Source organism: Cyrtonyx montezumae, unplaced genomic scaffold (genome assembly GCF_038088225.1).
Source record: "Cyrtonyx montezumae isolate F1298 unplaced genomic scaffold, pur_monq_1.0 scaffold_8, whole genome shotgun sequence".
Lineage (NCBI taxonomy): Eukaryota > Metazoa > Chordata > Aves > Galliformes > Odontophoridae > Cyrtonyx > Cyrtonyx montezumae.
Genome location: NW_027072089.1, coordinates 113,299,747 through 113,315,767, shown reverse-complemented (window position 1 = coordinate 113,315,767; position 16,021 = coordinate 113,299,747). Strand labels below are relative to the sequence as shown.

The following is a 16,021-nucleotide window of genomic DNA, read 5'->3' as shown; positions in this document are numbered from 1 at the left end:
AATTAAATTTTCAGATACTGAAGAAAACCAAATGTCACCAACAATAACAATCATAAAAAATATACAAAGCCAGTCAAACGTGGCAACAATTTATATTTCTCCTGTTCTGTGAATTTAAATAATCTCATATTAAGATACTTCGATTTTTTTCCAGAGAGATGAATGTATCTGCTGCTTAACTAACTACATGATCTAAATGATCTATATTTCAGTATGAATGCTGGAAGTCTCCTCTCTGTTTCCTTTAGATAATACAATCGTATCCAACTTTAAGAGGAAGGTAAGTTAGTTATAGCAAGGGCAATCTCAACATTCATACAAGTTATGGAATAGAAAAATGCATAGTTACCATGGCAACTGGTAAATCACATGGTATCTCCAATGAGATGCAAGGCATCTTGAGTAAACACTCATATGTATGCTTGCGTGTCCTCTGCGGTGTTCCTTTGTTGAGGAATGCACACAGGAGTGCCATAGTTCAGACTGCACTATCTCTTCCACAAAAAGTTGGTACGAGTGATTCAAAATGTTATTTTTGGATGGGATCTTTTAATTGGACCCATCATTAGAACAGGAAGGAATACTACTACTACTACTAATAATAATAATAATAAACAATTGTATGATTTGCTATGATTCGCCTCAGTCAAATTGTGAACATTTAACACTGACAATGTACCTCTCAAGGTCACATTGGACCTGGCACCAGACGAATTTTCACAGCAGCACTAGGGAAGTGCTCCTGGTGGATGAGGAGCTGTTGGATGTGCAGCAGCACAGCATGCCATGGGCAGATGGAACTGCTCCCATCCCCAGCCACCTTCCCCACCCATTAGATGGATGTTCATTTACACAAAGCAAGGACATCTGATCTGCCCTTGCCTCAGTCCCAAACCATGCTGCTGCATGTTTTTCCAGGTTATATCAGCAGCCAAAGTTCAGCCTCATTCTGAGAGGCCTCCTGTCTTCCCAACTCTCTACAAAGATAGCTCTTCCAGAAAATTTTCCCAAGACTATATTCCTTTCCTCCCAGTCACATCCACAAAGCACCAAAATGTCCATCACTCTCTGGGCTTTGACTGTTCTTTCCTGCTGCCCTTTTCTAGCTTTCATTCAACCACTATCATGTCCGCACATGGCTCCCTCCCCATCCTTTTATTCACTCCCAGGAGCAGCATCAACACAGGATTCCCCAGCAATCTTCCTTGGATTACCACCTTTCTCCTCCCTCAAAATGTCTCCTCCTTATTGGACTCTCAAGCAACCTGACACAGTGCCACCTATAAGAAAAGACAGAGAGCACCAGTGTGATACCACTTGGCAGTAGCTGATATCATACTGAACACATAGGGGTTTCTGTGGACACTGGTGCAGATTCTCTTCTGACCCTATTCTCTATCCCATTCCATCACCACCAAACAGCAGAGCACAGGCTCCCTGAACACTGCCAACACCTACAGTGATGCCCAAGAAACACCAAAGCTCTTCCATATCTCTGATCCTCACCTCTCTTCCCTCATTTCTGGCTCAGACTCCTTCCTGACTTTTATAGCTTTGTACAAGTTATAGAGCTTTACTCATATTCATATTCTTTTCGTATATAAACTTGAGTTCTCACCTAACTAAACCCTTCATCTTCATTCAGGAAAGCATTTTTACAGCTGTATCTCTCATTTACACTACGTCATTCCAGTAATAACTTCTTAAACCTATTTGCTTTGCCATTCCCATCCCACTGGCCATTTGCTGTTTGACCTGAACTTTGACAGGTAAGGAGATGTCACAGCTGAAGAAGAGACAAGATCTGGAATTCATCAGCTGTCAGAGAGCATTTGAGCAAAGGAAGGATAAAATAAGATGTGTGAACAAATGACCAGGTCTTACCTCCCTAATAGAACCCTGTGGAGAGGGTTACAATATCCAAGTACTCCAGGGAAATAATTAATGATCCTTCCTTCAGTTCAGTCATGTTTCAAGAAGCAATCGCCTGAGTTACTAAGTGCTTGAGACTGCCTCTGTAATTGCAATGATTTATTTTATGCGTTATCCTAAGTACAGCACTAGGTCAGGAGGACTTGTGCCTTACGGATGCCTTGAATTTTAACACAGCCATAGGAGAATTAAGAGAATGCAGTCTGAAAGACAGAGACTACAATAGTTCAGCTGGAAACAAAGAAAAACATCTATAAAATTTCCAGCATCAGAAATACTAGGCTTGTTAGCTTTTTAATAAAATTAATCATATTTTCAGGTGATTTGAAACAGAAGTGGTTTATGTTTTCCTCTGCTTCCTTGAAATGCAAGTGATCATAATCTAATGTTCTTAAAGATCTGTTAGGATTTCTTTTCCAGTATTAGTAATGAATGCGTAACTATCCACTCACATAACAATTCACAAAAGGCAAAGAAGCAAAGAAAAGCTTTTCTCCCTGTCTTATGCCCCAGTCTGTCCCAGAGGAAAATATTCCTCTCCAAAGCTCAATTCTTCTCCACCACCTTGGGTTCGTGTGGGCTCTGTGCACAGCCATAGGCTCCTGGGCAGCTGTGTGGTATACGGGTACAACCTTGCTCATAGCTGCCCACCTGCCCTAGCAAGATGCCAATGTCGTGCCAAAGAATATTTTATGAGGACACACCTCCATACTGAATGATCCAGCTTATAAGTCACTTTGGGGCACCCACTCTCTGCTCCCTTTACTTTTAGCTGTGTAAGGCTCCAATGAGAAGGATGTTGCTAGGATAATGAAAAATTAAAATGCTGTCATCACCAGAACTTTCAAGGCTGTTTGGAGACCTTGAAGGCAATTCCCCTTTGCCCCTATAAATTGTGCCCCCATGATCAGTGTCACAAAAGTACTGCTAACCTGCAGTGCTATTTTGCCAACTGCCGTGCCTCAAGGTTAGCAGTGCAGAGAACATGAAGCTAATTTTCAAGGTCAAAATAAAGAACACAGCGAGGATAGTCCACAGTAACTTCATCTCATTTGGTATTCAGGATGCATTCTTTCAGAATATCACATCACAAAATCAGTGCCAATTCATCAGGTTTTAAGCTTTGCCTCATTAAAAATTAGACTATGCTTTAAGTAAAATACAGGGTTTTTTTATTTGATCTGATTAAGATGTTTCTGTACAGCACGAGCTAAGCCTCTAATTATCTATATCTCTATATTATCTCAATTGTTATTTAAATATAAGCAAATTCATAACAATCCATTTTGATGGAAAACATTCATGTACTAAAAAGGGGTAAAGCAATAGAAGTCGAGATGCTGAATGTCAAGCTGCTAGGGTCTAAAAATGAAAATGTTTCCCTGCCCTGAGTGTGTCAGGAAAGTAAGAGCTCCCACGACATTTGGCAGTGATTTCCCACGATGAAGCAACTTTCTGTGGCTTTCATTTTTATAAAAGCTCCAGTCAATCTAGAGTTAGCTCCTTGCCCTTAACAATGCAATACAGATGAAGTTCATTAAACATACTGTCCAAGGTAGCAAAGGGAAGTTTTGCTATAGCAAGCACTTAGCGTGCATGTGGAAAAGCAGAAGGGAAAAAAAATAACATAGAAAGGATTGGAACAAATTATTTGCTATAAAAGCAAAAATGATATGGGCATTTTGATATTATGTTTTGTGCTGCCTTAGCAAAATGACCGTGTAGACTCCATACCATGGTAAGAACTATTAGGATATTCATCAATAGGATTTTTTTTTTAGCAGGCTGGGCACCCAGCTATTTGACACAGATCTTTTCCATGCATGAAAGCACTGGAATACAGGAAACCTCAGCTTTAGTGAATTACAAGGAAACAGCAAATGCCTAAGAGATTCTAGTTAATTTTCACAGTATCATGGTAAGGCAGGTCTTACAGCTTGTTGGTATATCTGCTGGATTGCTAAACCTTCATCTCTTCTTACTGCAGGTAAGGCATTCTTTTCTACCATTCTACTGTAATTAAATGACTAAATTGGCTTTTTTTTTTAACCATTTCCACTTTTATGGGATCCTTACAGCATACTGAATGAACATCAGACAAATTAATAGTGTTTTAGAACAACATATATTTGCACAATTTACTGCATAGCTTTTGTCTAGTGCAAATATTTACTATTTTCATGTCACTGCAATGAAAACAGTAGATGTCAATTGATTAACAGGTAAATATTAACCAGAAAGCACTGTAGCAGCATTATAATAGTAGCAGACATGGAAAATAGTGAAGATGAACTGTACCCTGCACAGTAGAAATGTAACTTCTGTAACAGGGAAGGAATAGCAGTATCTGTTTGAATACATCAGTGTGCCTGTAGCAACTGAGGGTGGGAGTGGGAGCAGAGGAGTTCCTGGAAGCGTACAGCCACCCAGTGCAAGAACAGAGCAATTCCCTCCTGCAGATGGCTATGAATCTCACACAGCTTAACACAGATACCCACTGCTCTGCTATGCAACAGGAGTATTTGGTGCTGGCATAGCTTCCTGCAAGGAAATGTCCAAAGCAAAATAAAATATGTTGACTTTTAGAGCTGTCCTGCAATGAAGGCTGTCCTCTGAAAAAAATAACCAAGGTCACTGATGCACCTGATCTGCCAATCCCCACCTAATGCCCAGGCTCCAGCACCAACCCTTAGTCTTTGGGGAGACAGCTACAGCCTGCATGTCTCTCTCCATCAGTGGGCACCAGATGGAGTGCAGGGAAGGTGACATAGCCCCGACATCCCTGAGAAAGGGCACAGAAGTCTATACAGGGCTCAGACGCAATCCCTGAGATTCAGGCTCAGCTTTGAAGCACTGAAAAAGAGACTGAAAGTTTTCAGAAACTGATAGAGGAAAAACTGATACAATCTGAAGAGATGTAGAGGAGAGGGATGTCGGCACAGATGGACCATCAGCAGAAAGCAGCTTCTTTATGTTACCAGCTGAGGCTGTGTGCAAATGGCTGGTTATTTCTCCAACACGGAAAAAGGTTCCATAAGTTCTCCGTGTAGGCGATCAGCTTTGCTTTTGGCAGGCTTTGCAATCTACTTCATGAATAAGCACATTCAGCATGAGCACACATTGGCACTTATCTCTAGAGAAGAGAGAACTGGGGGACCACGAGAACCCTGAGCTTCTCAGTGAATCTTAATGAAACCCTGGGAAAGGCCCCAGATGCAGGATGCCATCACCTGGTTTCTTAGCAGGGGCATTTTTCACATTGCTCAAACTTATCCAGAAAACCTTCTGATGGCAGCAATAAGGCAGGATAGTTCTCACCCCACCCACACCTGATGAGCCTCTACTTCTGTGGGGAATGGTAGTAGAGGACTTAATGCAAAGAGAATTTTGGTTAGAAGCTACATATTTCTTTTACACAGGTCCATCAGATTTAGGAAGCCAAAAAGAAATCAACATAGTGTAACAATTATCTCGCTCTAGGTACTGTGTATGGTCTGACAATTTAGACAGACTGAATCAATGTGTTGATTCAACTTGCACACAGGGAGACAAAGCCAGGGAGTCAGTATAGGTTTTAGCTGTGTGCCATTCACACAAGGAAACCTAGGCCTGAATGTGGTGGTTCTGTAGTTCCAAACCTAAACAACAAGGCTTTGCATGTGAGAATTGAAATCCTGACCCTTTCAGTCCAGCCAGCTCTGAGTTGCCTTCCCCTCACCATAACCACATCAATTCTACTAGCTTGCTAAATATGATCAAACAGCATATTTGTCAAGCACTTCATTTAACTGCTGTAGTTGTATCCACAGGTATATTTTTAAAGTTTCTGTGGTGAAAGATCCCCTATTTGCAACTTCAAAATTGTTTGCTCAAGAGGCCTAAACTTAAATTATATTAATGTAAAAATGGAAGAGAGAGTGCAATATTTCAACCAAACCAAGAGGGCAATGCATATTTGAAATTGGTGGTAGTTTCCCACATTAAAGAAGAACAAGTTTTTATTGGTTCCTTCCAGCCCTGGGCTAAGCAGAAATGCTGCTCCAGGTAAAGCCTGTCCAGGTCTGCTCCCATCATCTACCAGAAAAAATGGAGAATTAAGGGCTGCTGCTCTCTGTCTGCTTCTGCAGGTGACACAGTGTCAGCCAGACTTGCAGGGGACAGAGCTGATGCATAAGACAGCTGAAACAGGGATTTGGGCAGTATGCCCTTCCCTTGACCAAATGTGACTGGGTAATTCAGTACTATCCCATCCTCAGGGCTTACAGAGTTCGGAAATCCATCTGAGATTCGCTTTCCAGCAAGCTGCTAAAGGAAATACCACTCTCTGTTCGTGATCTTCCTGAGTTAGGTCACTATTATTTTCCAGTGTACCAAATGAGGTTTTTTCTTTCAACCAGCACCACCTGCTGCTCCCACACATCAGAGCATTCTCTGCTCCACAGAGTGACAAAAAAGCTGGGAACGGTATGCCACATGCTATCAGAAAGCATATTTGAGGACAGCCGCAAGGTCACTGCTAATTTCCAATCCTGTTTCATGCTTCCATGTGAAACATCTAATTAAAACTTTTCACCGAGTCGTTAAGATGAAATTCATGCATATGCACTTGAGATGTTATTTTCACATGCTGTGAATTAGAATATAGAAGGTGCTGCACACAGCAGTAGGAACGCTAATCGAGGAAGGAAAGGGGAATACCAGCTTTGATTTAGTGGAGGACAGTCAGCAAAAATCCCCTAATCACCTGGGTTTTCATTCCTCTGCTCTTTGAGCTGCCACATGCAACCAAGAAAAATGAACGCAAGTGGTGTGTTAACTGCTACCAAATCAGCATTCTCCACAGGTGGCTGTGTGCCAAGCACATCTTGCAAAATGCCACCACCTTCCGAGGCTACAGCACGACAGAAGCATTAGACCCCAAGGGCTATACCCTGCTCTTACTGAATAATACCTATTAACATCAGCAGGAGCTGAACTAAGCTTTAAAATGCAGGCAGGCACAGTGAGTGACAGAATGGCCATAGCAGAAATGCAAAGTTGAGTTGTCTTCCTTTTCTTGCTGTGGCAGAGGCTTCAACAACCTTAGTTGTTCAACACCTTAGTCCAGGTGATCTTGCCTGCAGGAGCAAATGCTGACAAATGCTGGTGACATTTATTCCAGCAAGGACCTGTCGCAGCCCATCAGATGTCAGCAGAAAGGTAAGCTGCCCGGGTAGCTGGGAAGGGTCATGATGTCAGCACAGCAATCCAAGGAGATCCCACCTGATGCAGAGCATCCTGCCACAGGGACCACACTGTCTATTGCAAGGGCAGCTCTTATCACTCCTAATGACTCCTATTTATTTCCATGGAAACTACAACATATGCAAGGAGCACAGCAACACCATTTGATAGAACAAATTCTCATGAATTATAATTATGCAGATGATAGGCAAAACTTCAGAACAATTTGTAAAAAGATGTTTTGGAGCGCCTAACTCAAGGGCACAAACCTGAACAGAATTAAAAGTATTTAAGCTCTGCATTATGAAGAGAGAGCATGCTGTCACCACGAGGGTCAGCTCTGTCACCATATCTCATTCCCACCTCATACCCACACCTTGTACCATGTAGGAAACTAACCCAACTGAAAAACAGACCCACCAAAAGGGTGTACTTTTTTGCAGCAGGATTATCTTGTGTCTGTTCACAAAGCAGCACCAGACAGGGCTGGGAACCAGGTGAAGGAGCTGGACTGGCTCCTACATCCTTCATCCTGCTGGGATGCCCAACCATCTCTCAAGGATCCCAAAGCAATTCAACAACATAACTACCCCAGGTTTTATAGCACTCCTTCAAGGTCCTGCTGCTCAGAAGCCCATTTTATACCTGGATAAACAAAGATGCAGAGAAGCGATGGGTCTTGGACGATTGGTCTTGCTACATATTAAACAACAAATGGGGTCAAAAATAAAATCCACGCGTTTGGACTCCAACGCTCAGTTTTAGCCTGTTGCTAAACTTGCCCTAAACTGTTACCACTTGCCCTTTTTACCCCCTCTACTCCATTAGCTAAGCTATTGTCACATGCAGGAATGAGTCATTGCCCCACACCAAAGAAAGCCCAGCAGGCAAAATGCACATGTGGAATTTCCTTCCATACAAAGTCGTTTAACGTTACAGAATAAATCAAAGAGTAGCAAATTGGGCTTTCTTTTCTTTTAAACATTAGGCCAAGCATCTGGAGGAAAGAAAGTATTATGGGAATACAGAACTTGACTCAAAGAGCGAGTTCTGCAGTATCCTGCACGTGCTTCTAAACTGCAGTCACAGCACGTGCTGTGAGCACAGGAATGACTTGACTCAATTGTATTTTTACAGGAATAAAGACTTTACCATCTCACTGCTATTTTGCACAGCTGGTAATAGAGCATTCTTCTCCAAACCTTGGGCCACATTAAACAGATTCAACACAAAGAATAGTAAAACCTCTTAAAAATTATTAAAAGGAAAAAAGTATTTTCCTTTACCATAAGTGTTTCAAGAGGTTGAAACAGCTTTTCCAAGCAGCCAAACAATCCCAGATCTACATCTGAGCTGGAGACCATTTCCTTATCTCTGTTCAACTTCTTCCATTTCAAAAAGATGCCAGTGCCTGTACCTCACTGAAAAAATCCTAGGACCTGATGAAGCCTCTTCTTCTTGAAAGATAAGGAGTTCGCTTACCCAGAGCAGCTGATCACCTAGGGCTACATATTCATTCCAGCACATGAAAGATCAACCTTTGGGATCATGGCACTCTTGGGAACATGATAGAACTAATCCCAGTCTCTGTAGTTCCTCATTCAGGCCAGAAACTTGAACTTCAGGTTACCTCTGCAGTACACATGAACCTTCCTCTTAATTACTTATGCTTTAATCAACACAGAGTGATAAACTGACAAACTCACTGATAGACTCATTTTTTTCTTGTCTTGTAGTTGAAGACTATGAAGTCAAAGTTGCAATCATCTTACCCTGGTATAGTTGCCTGGCTAATATTGCAGGACCTAATAGACAAAGGGAAACAGCTTAATTTCTTCTGCTCCAATGACCTCAGACAGCTGTCTATCCAAGCCACAAAAGTTTCCACGAATGCTGTCCGTGCTATTGCTGTTATGTGCTTGAGCCACAGTTATGCTGCAGATACAAAGCAGCTTCTGATATAATAGGAGGGAACTAAAAGCAGTAAATCTGCTCTCAAGGCACCCCGTAGATCCATCCCAGCCACAGCAGAGAGAACAAATGAGTTTTGTAAGAAGTGAAGCACAGATTTCAGTCACCAACTGCATTCAGACATCATTGGACATCATTTGTTTTAAAGAATATTTTTCCATCAGCACCCCAATTACTGACGATCTAAGCAATACATCAGTGCAAGGCTGTTTGTCAGGGTAACAAATACCACAGCTCTGGGCATGTCCTGACACTCGTTCTTGTCTCTGTGTGTGTGCAAGCGTCCCAGCTAATGAGGGGGATAGGTGCACCCTAAAATAGCCTTGATGTCTCAGGGATGGAATTTCCTCAAGAAATTCTTCAGTTGTGAGTAATCTATACAACCCCAGGCTCTAAATCGTTAATCTTCTTTTGTAAGCCTTTTCACAGCCTCAGCCCGACCACTAACCTGCTTCAATGAGCAAACCATCCGTCTCCTTAATGAGAACACTGATTACAAAAGTTAGTAGCCAGTAAATTAAGAAAACTGTTCTTAAATACCTGCTGTCCTTCAGAAAGCGTACCTCCCCTGCTATGATATAGCTCTTTCATCTTGAATTAGCTAAATCACAGCATCGATGCTTTCAAGCTCCAGATATGTTCATGCTTTTAAACAGAATGTAACTCTTATTAATACATACATTAATCTGTAAAGGGATTACAAGGTGGATTTGGGAAACAGTTCACTACTGATGCACTGAAGTGTTGAAATAGCCCCAGACTAGAATATAATTTATGCAATTGAATAAATGAATCTGCATTCTTCCAGCAGTCTCTACGCATCAGAGGATCTTAAATTTCCTTTGAATATTAGTGATAATTTGTAGAAAACTTTTTCGGCTCATCCGATTAGGAAAAGACAGTATAAACTAAGAGAATCTTTTCCTCCTATTGCTGAGACAAAAAGGCATTTGAGTTCTTTAACCATTTTTATAAAACAGTGACTCAACAAATATATGGGATTTTCTTACTAGGTGCAACATTTCACTGAAATAGTAACTACAAATACTGCACAAACAATATCAAGTCTCTTATACAGACATCATTTAATGCTTAAAAGACATTCCAGAAAAATACTGGCATAGAGCAAATATGCCTCAAATGCATCTCAGATGTGTGTTTGAGCAAAAAGAGCAAAGGCAAATTACTTCAAATAGCCTTATGTACAGAGCTTGTTTTCTATAATTGATGCTAAGCAAACTTTTAAAAACATTAGACACTCTTTACAGCCAAATATTTAAATTCCAATTTTTCATCTATTTTCTGTCAAAACAATTGTTTTAAAGGACTGAAATATTAAAATAACATAAAAATACAAACACTCAATTTTACACTTCCCTAGGCTTATGAGCACAGCTTGCTTGTAACAATAAATTTTTTAAAGTTATTTTTAATCTAGCCAACATTTGAAAATGAAATAACTTCTGTGCACCTCAGATAACCATTTTCTTTTACTTAATTGTCAGTATGTATTTACCTTGTAGGAATGAGACAGCTTAGATAATAAGCCAATCTGCCTATTTAGAAGCTTATTTACTACCGCTTACTCATTAGCAAAATTGAAATTAAGGAAGTCTAACACATATGCCAGGTTCAGTGCCTTAATTAAGAACTTTATTGTAACACATTTAGAAGTGAGAATGGGAAAAAAAACACTATAATTCAGTTTTGTTTCTTTTTCCCTCAACAAGTCTGTAAGCGTTATTACTGTTGGAGCATTTTGCAAACAGTATATTCACCAGAGAGGAGTTTGGCACTGTGCTGCAAAACTGCCTTAAATTCCAATCTAACTCTCTAACCTGTTCACAGTAAGCTTGCAGTGCCAGAAACAAATAAGCAGGTGACATATGATACAGCTTGTGAACAAAACTTTAAATTATAAGATTTTTTGAGAGCACTTTTTGAAGAAAAACATAAATCTGAAAAAAAAAATGATAGCATACAGCAAGCTTTAAACCAAAGAAGTATAGGCTTTCTGACTCGGGTAATTAAGGATGAATTAAAAATGTATGCATGTACAAAATTAGTACATACACAGCCTGATTTTATGCCCTTCACACCGCATCCAAACTCAAGGAATCCATTCTTTTTGACACCTTAGCTCCTAAATGAGCAATATCCTCCAGTGAACCACCCAGCTGACATGTATTTCCTCTCTCTCAGACCATCTGCTTTTCCACAGAAAAAAAAAAAAAAAAAACTATTTCACTTCTTTCTGAACCAGAAACCCAAATTAATCCATGCTTTGCCGGCCCATTGTAGGTCATTGACCAGAGCCCCTAACATTACATCTTGAAGAAGGCAGACAGGTATTTCATCTGCCCCCAGACCTCTACAGAAAGGGATACCAGACTCTCTTGACTCTCCACTTGTCCCATGTAAGTCAAGAAGCTCTGTCCTCAGAATCAGGTGAGGCTGCTCATTAGACCAGGGTATATTGGATACCCATAACACTCAGAGTGCTAGAGATACAGACAAGTAAAATTTCTCTAAGCAGCACATCACTCTATAAGGACACCACATCTTGAATTGAGCACATTCTTCCTCTAACATTTCAGTAGAACACAAGGGACTGGGCACTAAGTCAATGCCAATGAATCACTCTTGCAACAGCAGGACAGGAGGAAGGTTGAAAGCCCACATATAGGCAGTGCTCACTGCACAGCCTGCCCTTCAATAGCCTGCAACACTGTTCCTCAGAGAGAGAGGGAACAGCTGCAGGGAGGAGAAGGCTGCCCAGAGCTGACTCCTGCCAGCACACACACGCCAGAGCAGTCTCAGATGGGAAGGGAGGAAGGGAGGGAAAGGAAGGGATGGAGCCTCACATCTTCCTGAACGTTCATGACCTGAGCTCCCACTGCCACCACCTTGCAAAGCATAGGGTTTGTTGTTTCTTTTTTTTTTTTCCTTTCCTACTGAAAGCAAAGTATTTGAGTAAGCTAAACGGCGAAGCTTGTGGCACAGCTTGCCCACCTTCAGCTGTGCTTTCTTGGTGCCCAAGCCCAGTGAAAGCAGTGAGCTTAACAAATAAGCCCAGTGAAAGCAGTGAGCTTAACAAATAACTCATGCAAGAAATAAAGGGTACACGAGGAATGACCTGTCCTTTGTCTATAAAGGCTCTTAGGCAACTTCTCAGGCAATTTCCTGGCACCTCCTAGGTCTAACAGCACACACCGTTGTTTAAGAGCAGTAACTGCTGCATTATACCACTCAGTTAGCTCGATAGAGCTCCTGCTAAAAGCCATTCACCCCTAAATAGCAGCAATTGCAAAGTATCATACTTTTCAAATGAGAAGAAAAGCTGAGCACTTCTTTCCTTTCCATTTATAGAGCTGTGCTGTAATCTGCGTAGCTGCAGAATTGCAGCTGACACTCTGCAGTGACTGGGGCAAGCAGCAAAAACACCACCAATGTTTTTTTGAGTACCAGTCCACCTCTCCCCTATGCCTCAGGGCCTGTAATCTTGCTTCAAAATCCCAAAACACAATTAGAAACCTTTCCTGGATTAAAATCTATTTTGCTTAAGCTTCTAACCTTAAAAGGTTACTTAAAAGCACTTTTAATTCAACCTTAAAAGGCACTTTGCTGATACAGTTTGTAAATATCTGGAAATTCTGACAGCTGTCCACAGCTAGTGCATTGGTAAGGAATAATTCAGTCTCAGGGATCTGAGCCTGACTAAGTACACTTTTCTTTTGTGCACCCCTACTGATACAACTACATTTTTAACTACACAAGACGAGAACTTCTATGCTGCTGAACAGAAAGGTGTGAAGCTCTGAAATATGACTTCGCTCTTTGCTTTTTCTTTGTACAGTCTTACTGCAGTAGGAAGGAGCTCGTAGATGAGCTGAAAGTAATTATTTTCTAAAGCATAGGTCTTTCTTCTGCTGTCTAGTGAGTAGAAAATGGAAGAAATTACATATATATTACGGTAAGATACGTGAGGACAAGGTAGGATTTTTGTTGTTTCTTGAAGCCTAGGATTCTTCAGTTGAACACGGAATCAGAATAGAATTTTTTTACCAAGAGAATAAAATTAGAATACACTGTGCTATAAGCAGAGCAGTCTTATTTTAGTGCATTTTCAAACCCAGTTATTAACATTTGAATAAGTGCTTTCGGCAGCATTAAACAGAATAGTACTTTCTTCAGTGTAACTCTTGGTTGAAGGCACATATTTTTATGAAACTTCTGAATTCCCCACCCTTTTTAATTCACACTGAAAAGTACCAGTCAATACGTCCTTCCAAAGCAGCTAAGTAATCTTCTTTAGGACAATTTAAATTGAATACTTAAAGCACTTATTATTTAAGCACTCATATACCTTATCCATTATGTCAATACGTCCTAAAAAACCCCACAAACGTTTCACATTCACTAGCAGCAGTTTGATGGAAAGCATCCTGAAATAACCTGCTATTTCATCACACACAAGGTATTTAGAATCCTTACAGACTTAAAGACAATAATTTAAATGTGTTGAAAATTATTAAATTCATGCACTTCAGAGAAACATAAATGACAGAAGAGAACTGCTATGATTCCATGACTAACGCTATGATTCCATGACTAACGCGTGTCCTGGAATCTGACCATCAAGCTCCGCTACTTTGGCTTCCTAACCTAAATCTCCCTCTCTACCAGGAACAAACAAGAAAACCCAAACAAGAAACATCTTACTTGTTCAGTCTTCTCTGGTTGTTTTCTATCCGCCTGCAAAAACTGGCAGTTTTCTCGTGCCAGCTTCTGAACCAGCTCAATTCGTCCAATGTCATCTCTCTCCTGAAGCTTGCACAAAACCCCTGCCTTAAGGGTCGGAGAAAGAGCAAACAGATACTTAAATCCACAGTCCCAGGACATGGCACTGTCACTAAATTTTAACCTTAAAAGAAACGCATCTGTTTGATCATATTTGCTGAACTCAGTGCTGCTTGCTGAGCACAAACAGCTGCTTGCCTCAAGAAGAGCTGGGGCACATCTGAGTCTGCAAATGTATCTACTTAGGAGGAACAAGGCAGGGCTAACTAAATCAAGTGCTACTATGTGTGTAACTGATATGCTGTATTTTGTTTGTTCCTGTCAGCCTGTTTCCTGTTACATCAGAGAACAAGAGCAAGAGGTTAAAAACTCATGGGAAAGTTAGCCAGGAACGGCCCTGGAAAATGAAGGAAGAGCAACACAGTCACTCCTAAAAATAACAGGCTGCAGCTCCCAGTGCTCTGGCTCCAACAGGCTTTCATGCATTCAGGCTGTAGGAGTTAAAATAAAGTTGTGCAACACTTATTTATTCTCTGTGTAACAAATTATGTAGTCCAATTCTGTTTAGGGAGGAAAATTGAGACTTTCTTTTAAAAAAACATGATAGAACTACTTTTTTTTTCCCCTAATAGTCTGCCAGTTACTCGAGCCATGCTGATAGCATAGCACCATAATATTCAGCATTGGTTGTTTTATAAAAAATGCTGCATATATAAAGACAGATTCATGCTTTCATACAGGCACACCAGACCCATTCCTCAAAGGTAGCTGACAAGGGCTAAACTGTTCACTGCAGAGTCAGTGGCTGACATAGCTTTTGCTTCGAGAGCTGCATGGCTTTGTTTGCCCAGACATTTCCTGGTGGAAAAGCATATGCCTTGGAAGGGCCAGGCATGCAGTATGGCTACATTATTGCTATACAATTTGAGAGAGAACCTGCAAATAAACTTTTCCTCCTCTCTTTTCTTTCTGCTGCTCACCCTGAGTTTTACTAAATCAGTATTTGCTCAAAAGTCCATAAAGCACCTTGCAAGTCAAGGCCAAAGCACTAGGGTGCTCCACCAACACATAGTGCCACATAGGCTTTGGTCTGCTGGCCTTGAGAAACTCATTCCCATGACAGCTGAAGGTGTCAAAGTGGCCATCCAAGCCACTGATCCCACAGCCCATTGTTTTCTCCAAGGAAGAGAGAACGTAGAACATGGTTTCAACAGCTGGTGCAGGTAACAAATGCACTGTTTTGATGCTGATGGAACGTATAAGGCTCCAATCCTGAATCCAAAGAGCCATCCCTACCAAATTATTTGAAAGAAAAAATTCACATGACTTTTTTTTTTTTTTAATCACAGACTTGGCTGAGGTCAGACATCTGCACTACACAGCACTTTGATTTTGTGAGGACATCAGCTAAAGCCAAACCTGCTTATTTCATGGCTGAGGGATGCTTCTAGTAGAGTGTAACATCTGCGTGCTGTAATCCCTGCAGGCTAAGGACTACTCTAAGTGTCACAGCCTATCATGGCTTTGGGTCTATGAAGATTTACAGACTCCTTGGATCTGGGCTATAACTACTGGGGAGGCACTTTTCACACCTTCCACCCAGACAAGTCAGACTATGATCTATGAGAAGCAGAGATGGTTACAAGTCCCTGCCCATCAAATGTCAGATGGACATCCAGCAGAAACGCCCTGCTCACTCTGCTGAACAAATATGTATCGATTCCCATATATGAAATGAAGCCCAAAGGTTAAAATCACATTTTTAAGCTGAGGAAGAGGGATTACTTTCTGGGAAGAAACAACTGGCTTTGGTATGTTCAACTGGAAGGAACACTGTGGAGAAGGGTAACTTTCTGAACTCACTTTTCTTCATACGTTCAGACAGAAGGTGCAGTTGCTATGTGGATGAGCACCCCAACAAAAAACTAATACCCCCAACAAAAAACTAATACAAAAAACTAAAATACTGCCTGTATTCAAATGGGAAGTTTCTTTAGAAAATCCTATTGTCCTGTTTCAAATAACCACCAAGAAGAAATCATACTTTTTAACATGCCCCTCCTGCCCACTCCTCAAGAGATTAAAAGGTCAACTA

The 16,021-nt window shown here is 41.0% G+C and overlaps 1 protein-coding gene across 4 annotated transcripts in view; it reads right to left on the bottom strand.

Moving 5' to 3' along the window:
• Positions 1–16,021, bottom strand: part of RAPGEF5 (Rap guanine nucleotide exchange factor 5) — a 148,482-nt gene that overhangs the window by 68,546 nt on the left and 63,915 nt on the right. For 2 of the 4 annotated variants that reach the window (XM_065753506.1, XM_065753507.1), the window contains exon 9: positions 13,849–13,974. The exons of the other annotated variants lie outside the window; for them this stretch is intronic. In XM_065753506.1, the coding sequence (XP_065609578.1) occupies positions 13,849–13,974 (126 nt within the window). The remainder of the gene's footprint in view (positions 1–13,848; positions 13,975–16,021) is intronic. 4 annotated transcript variants of the gene reach the window in all.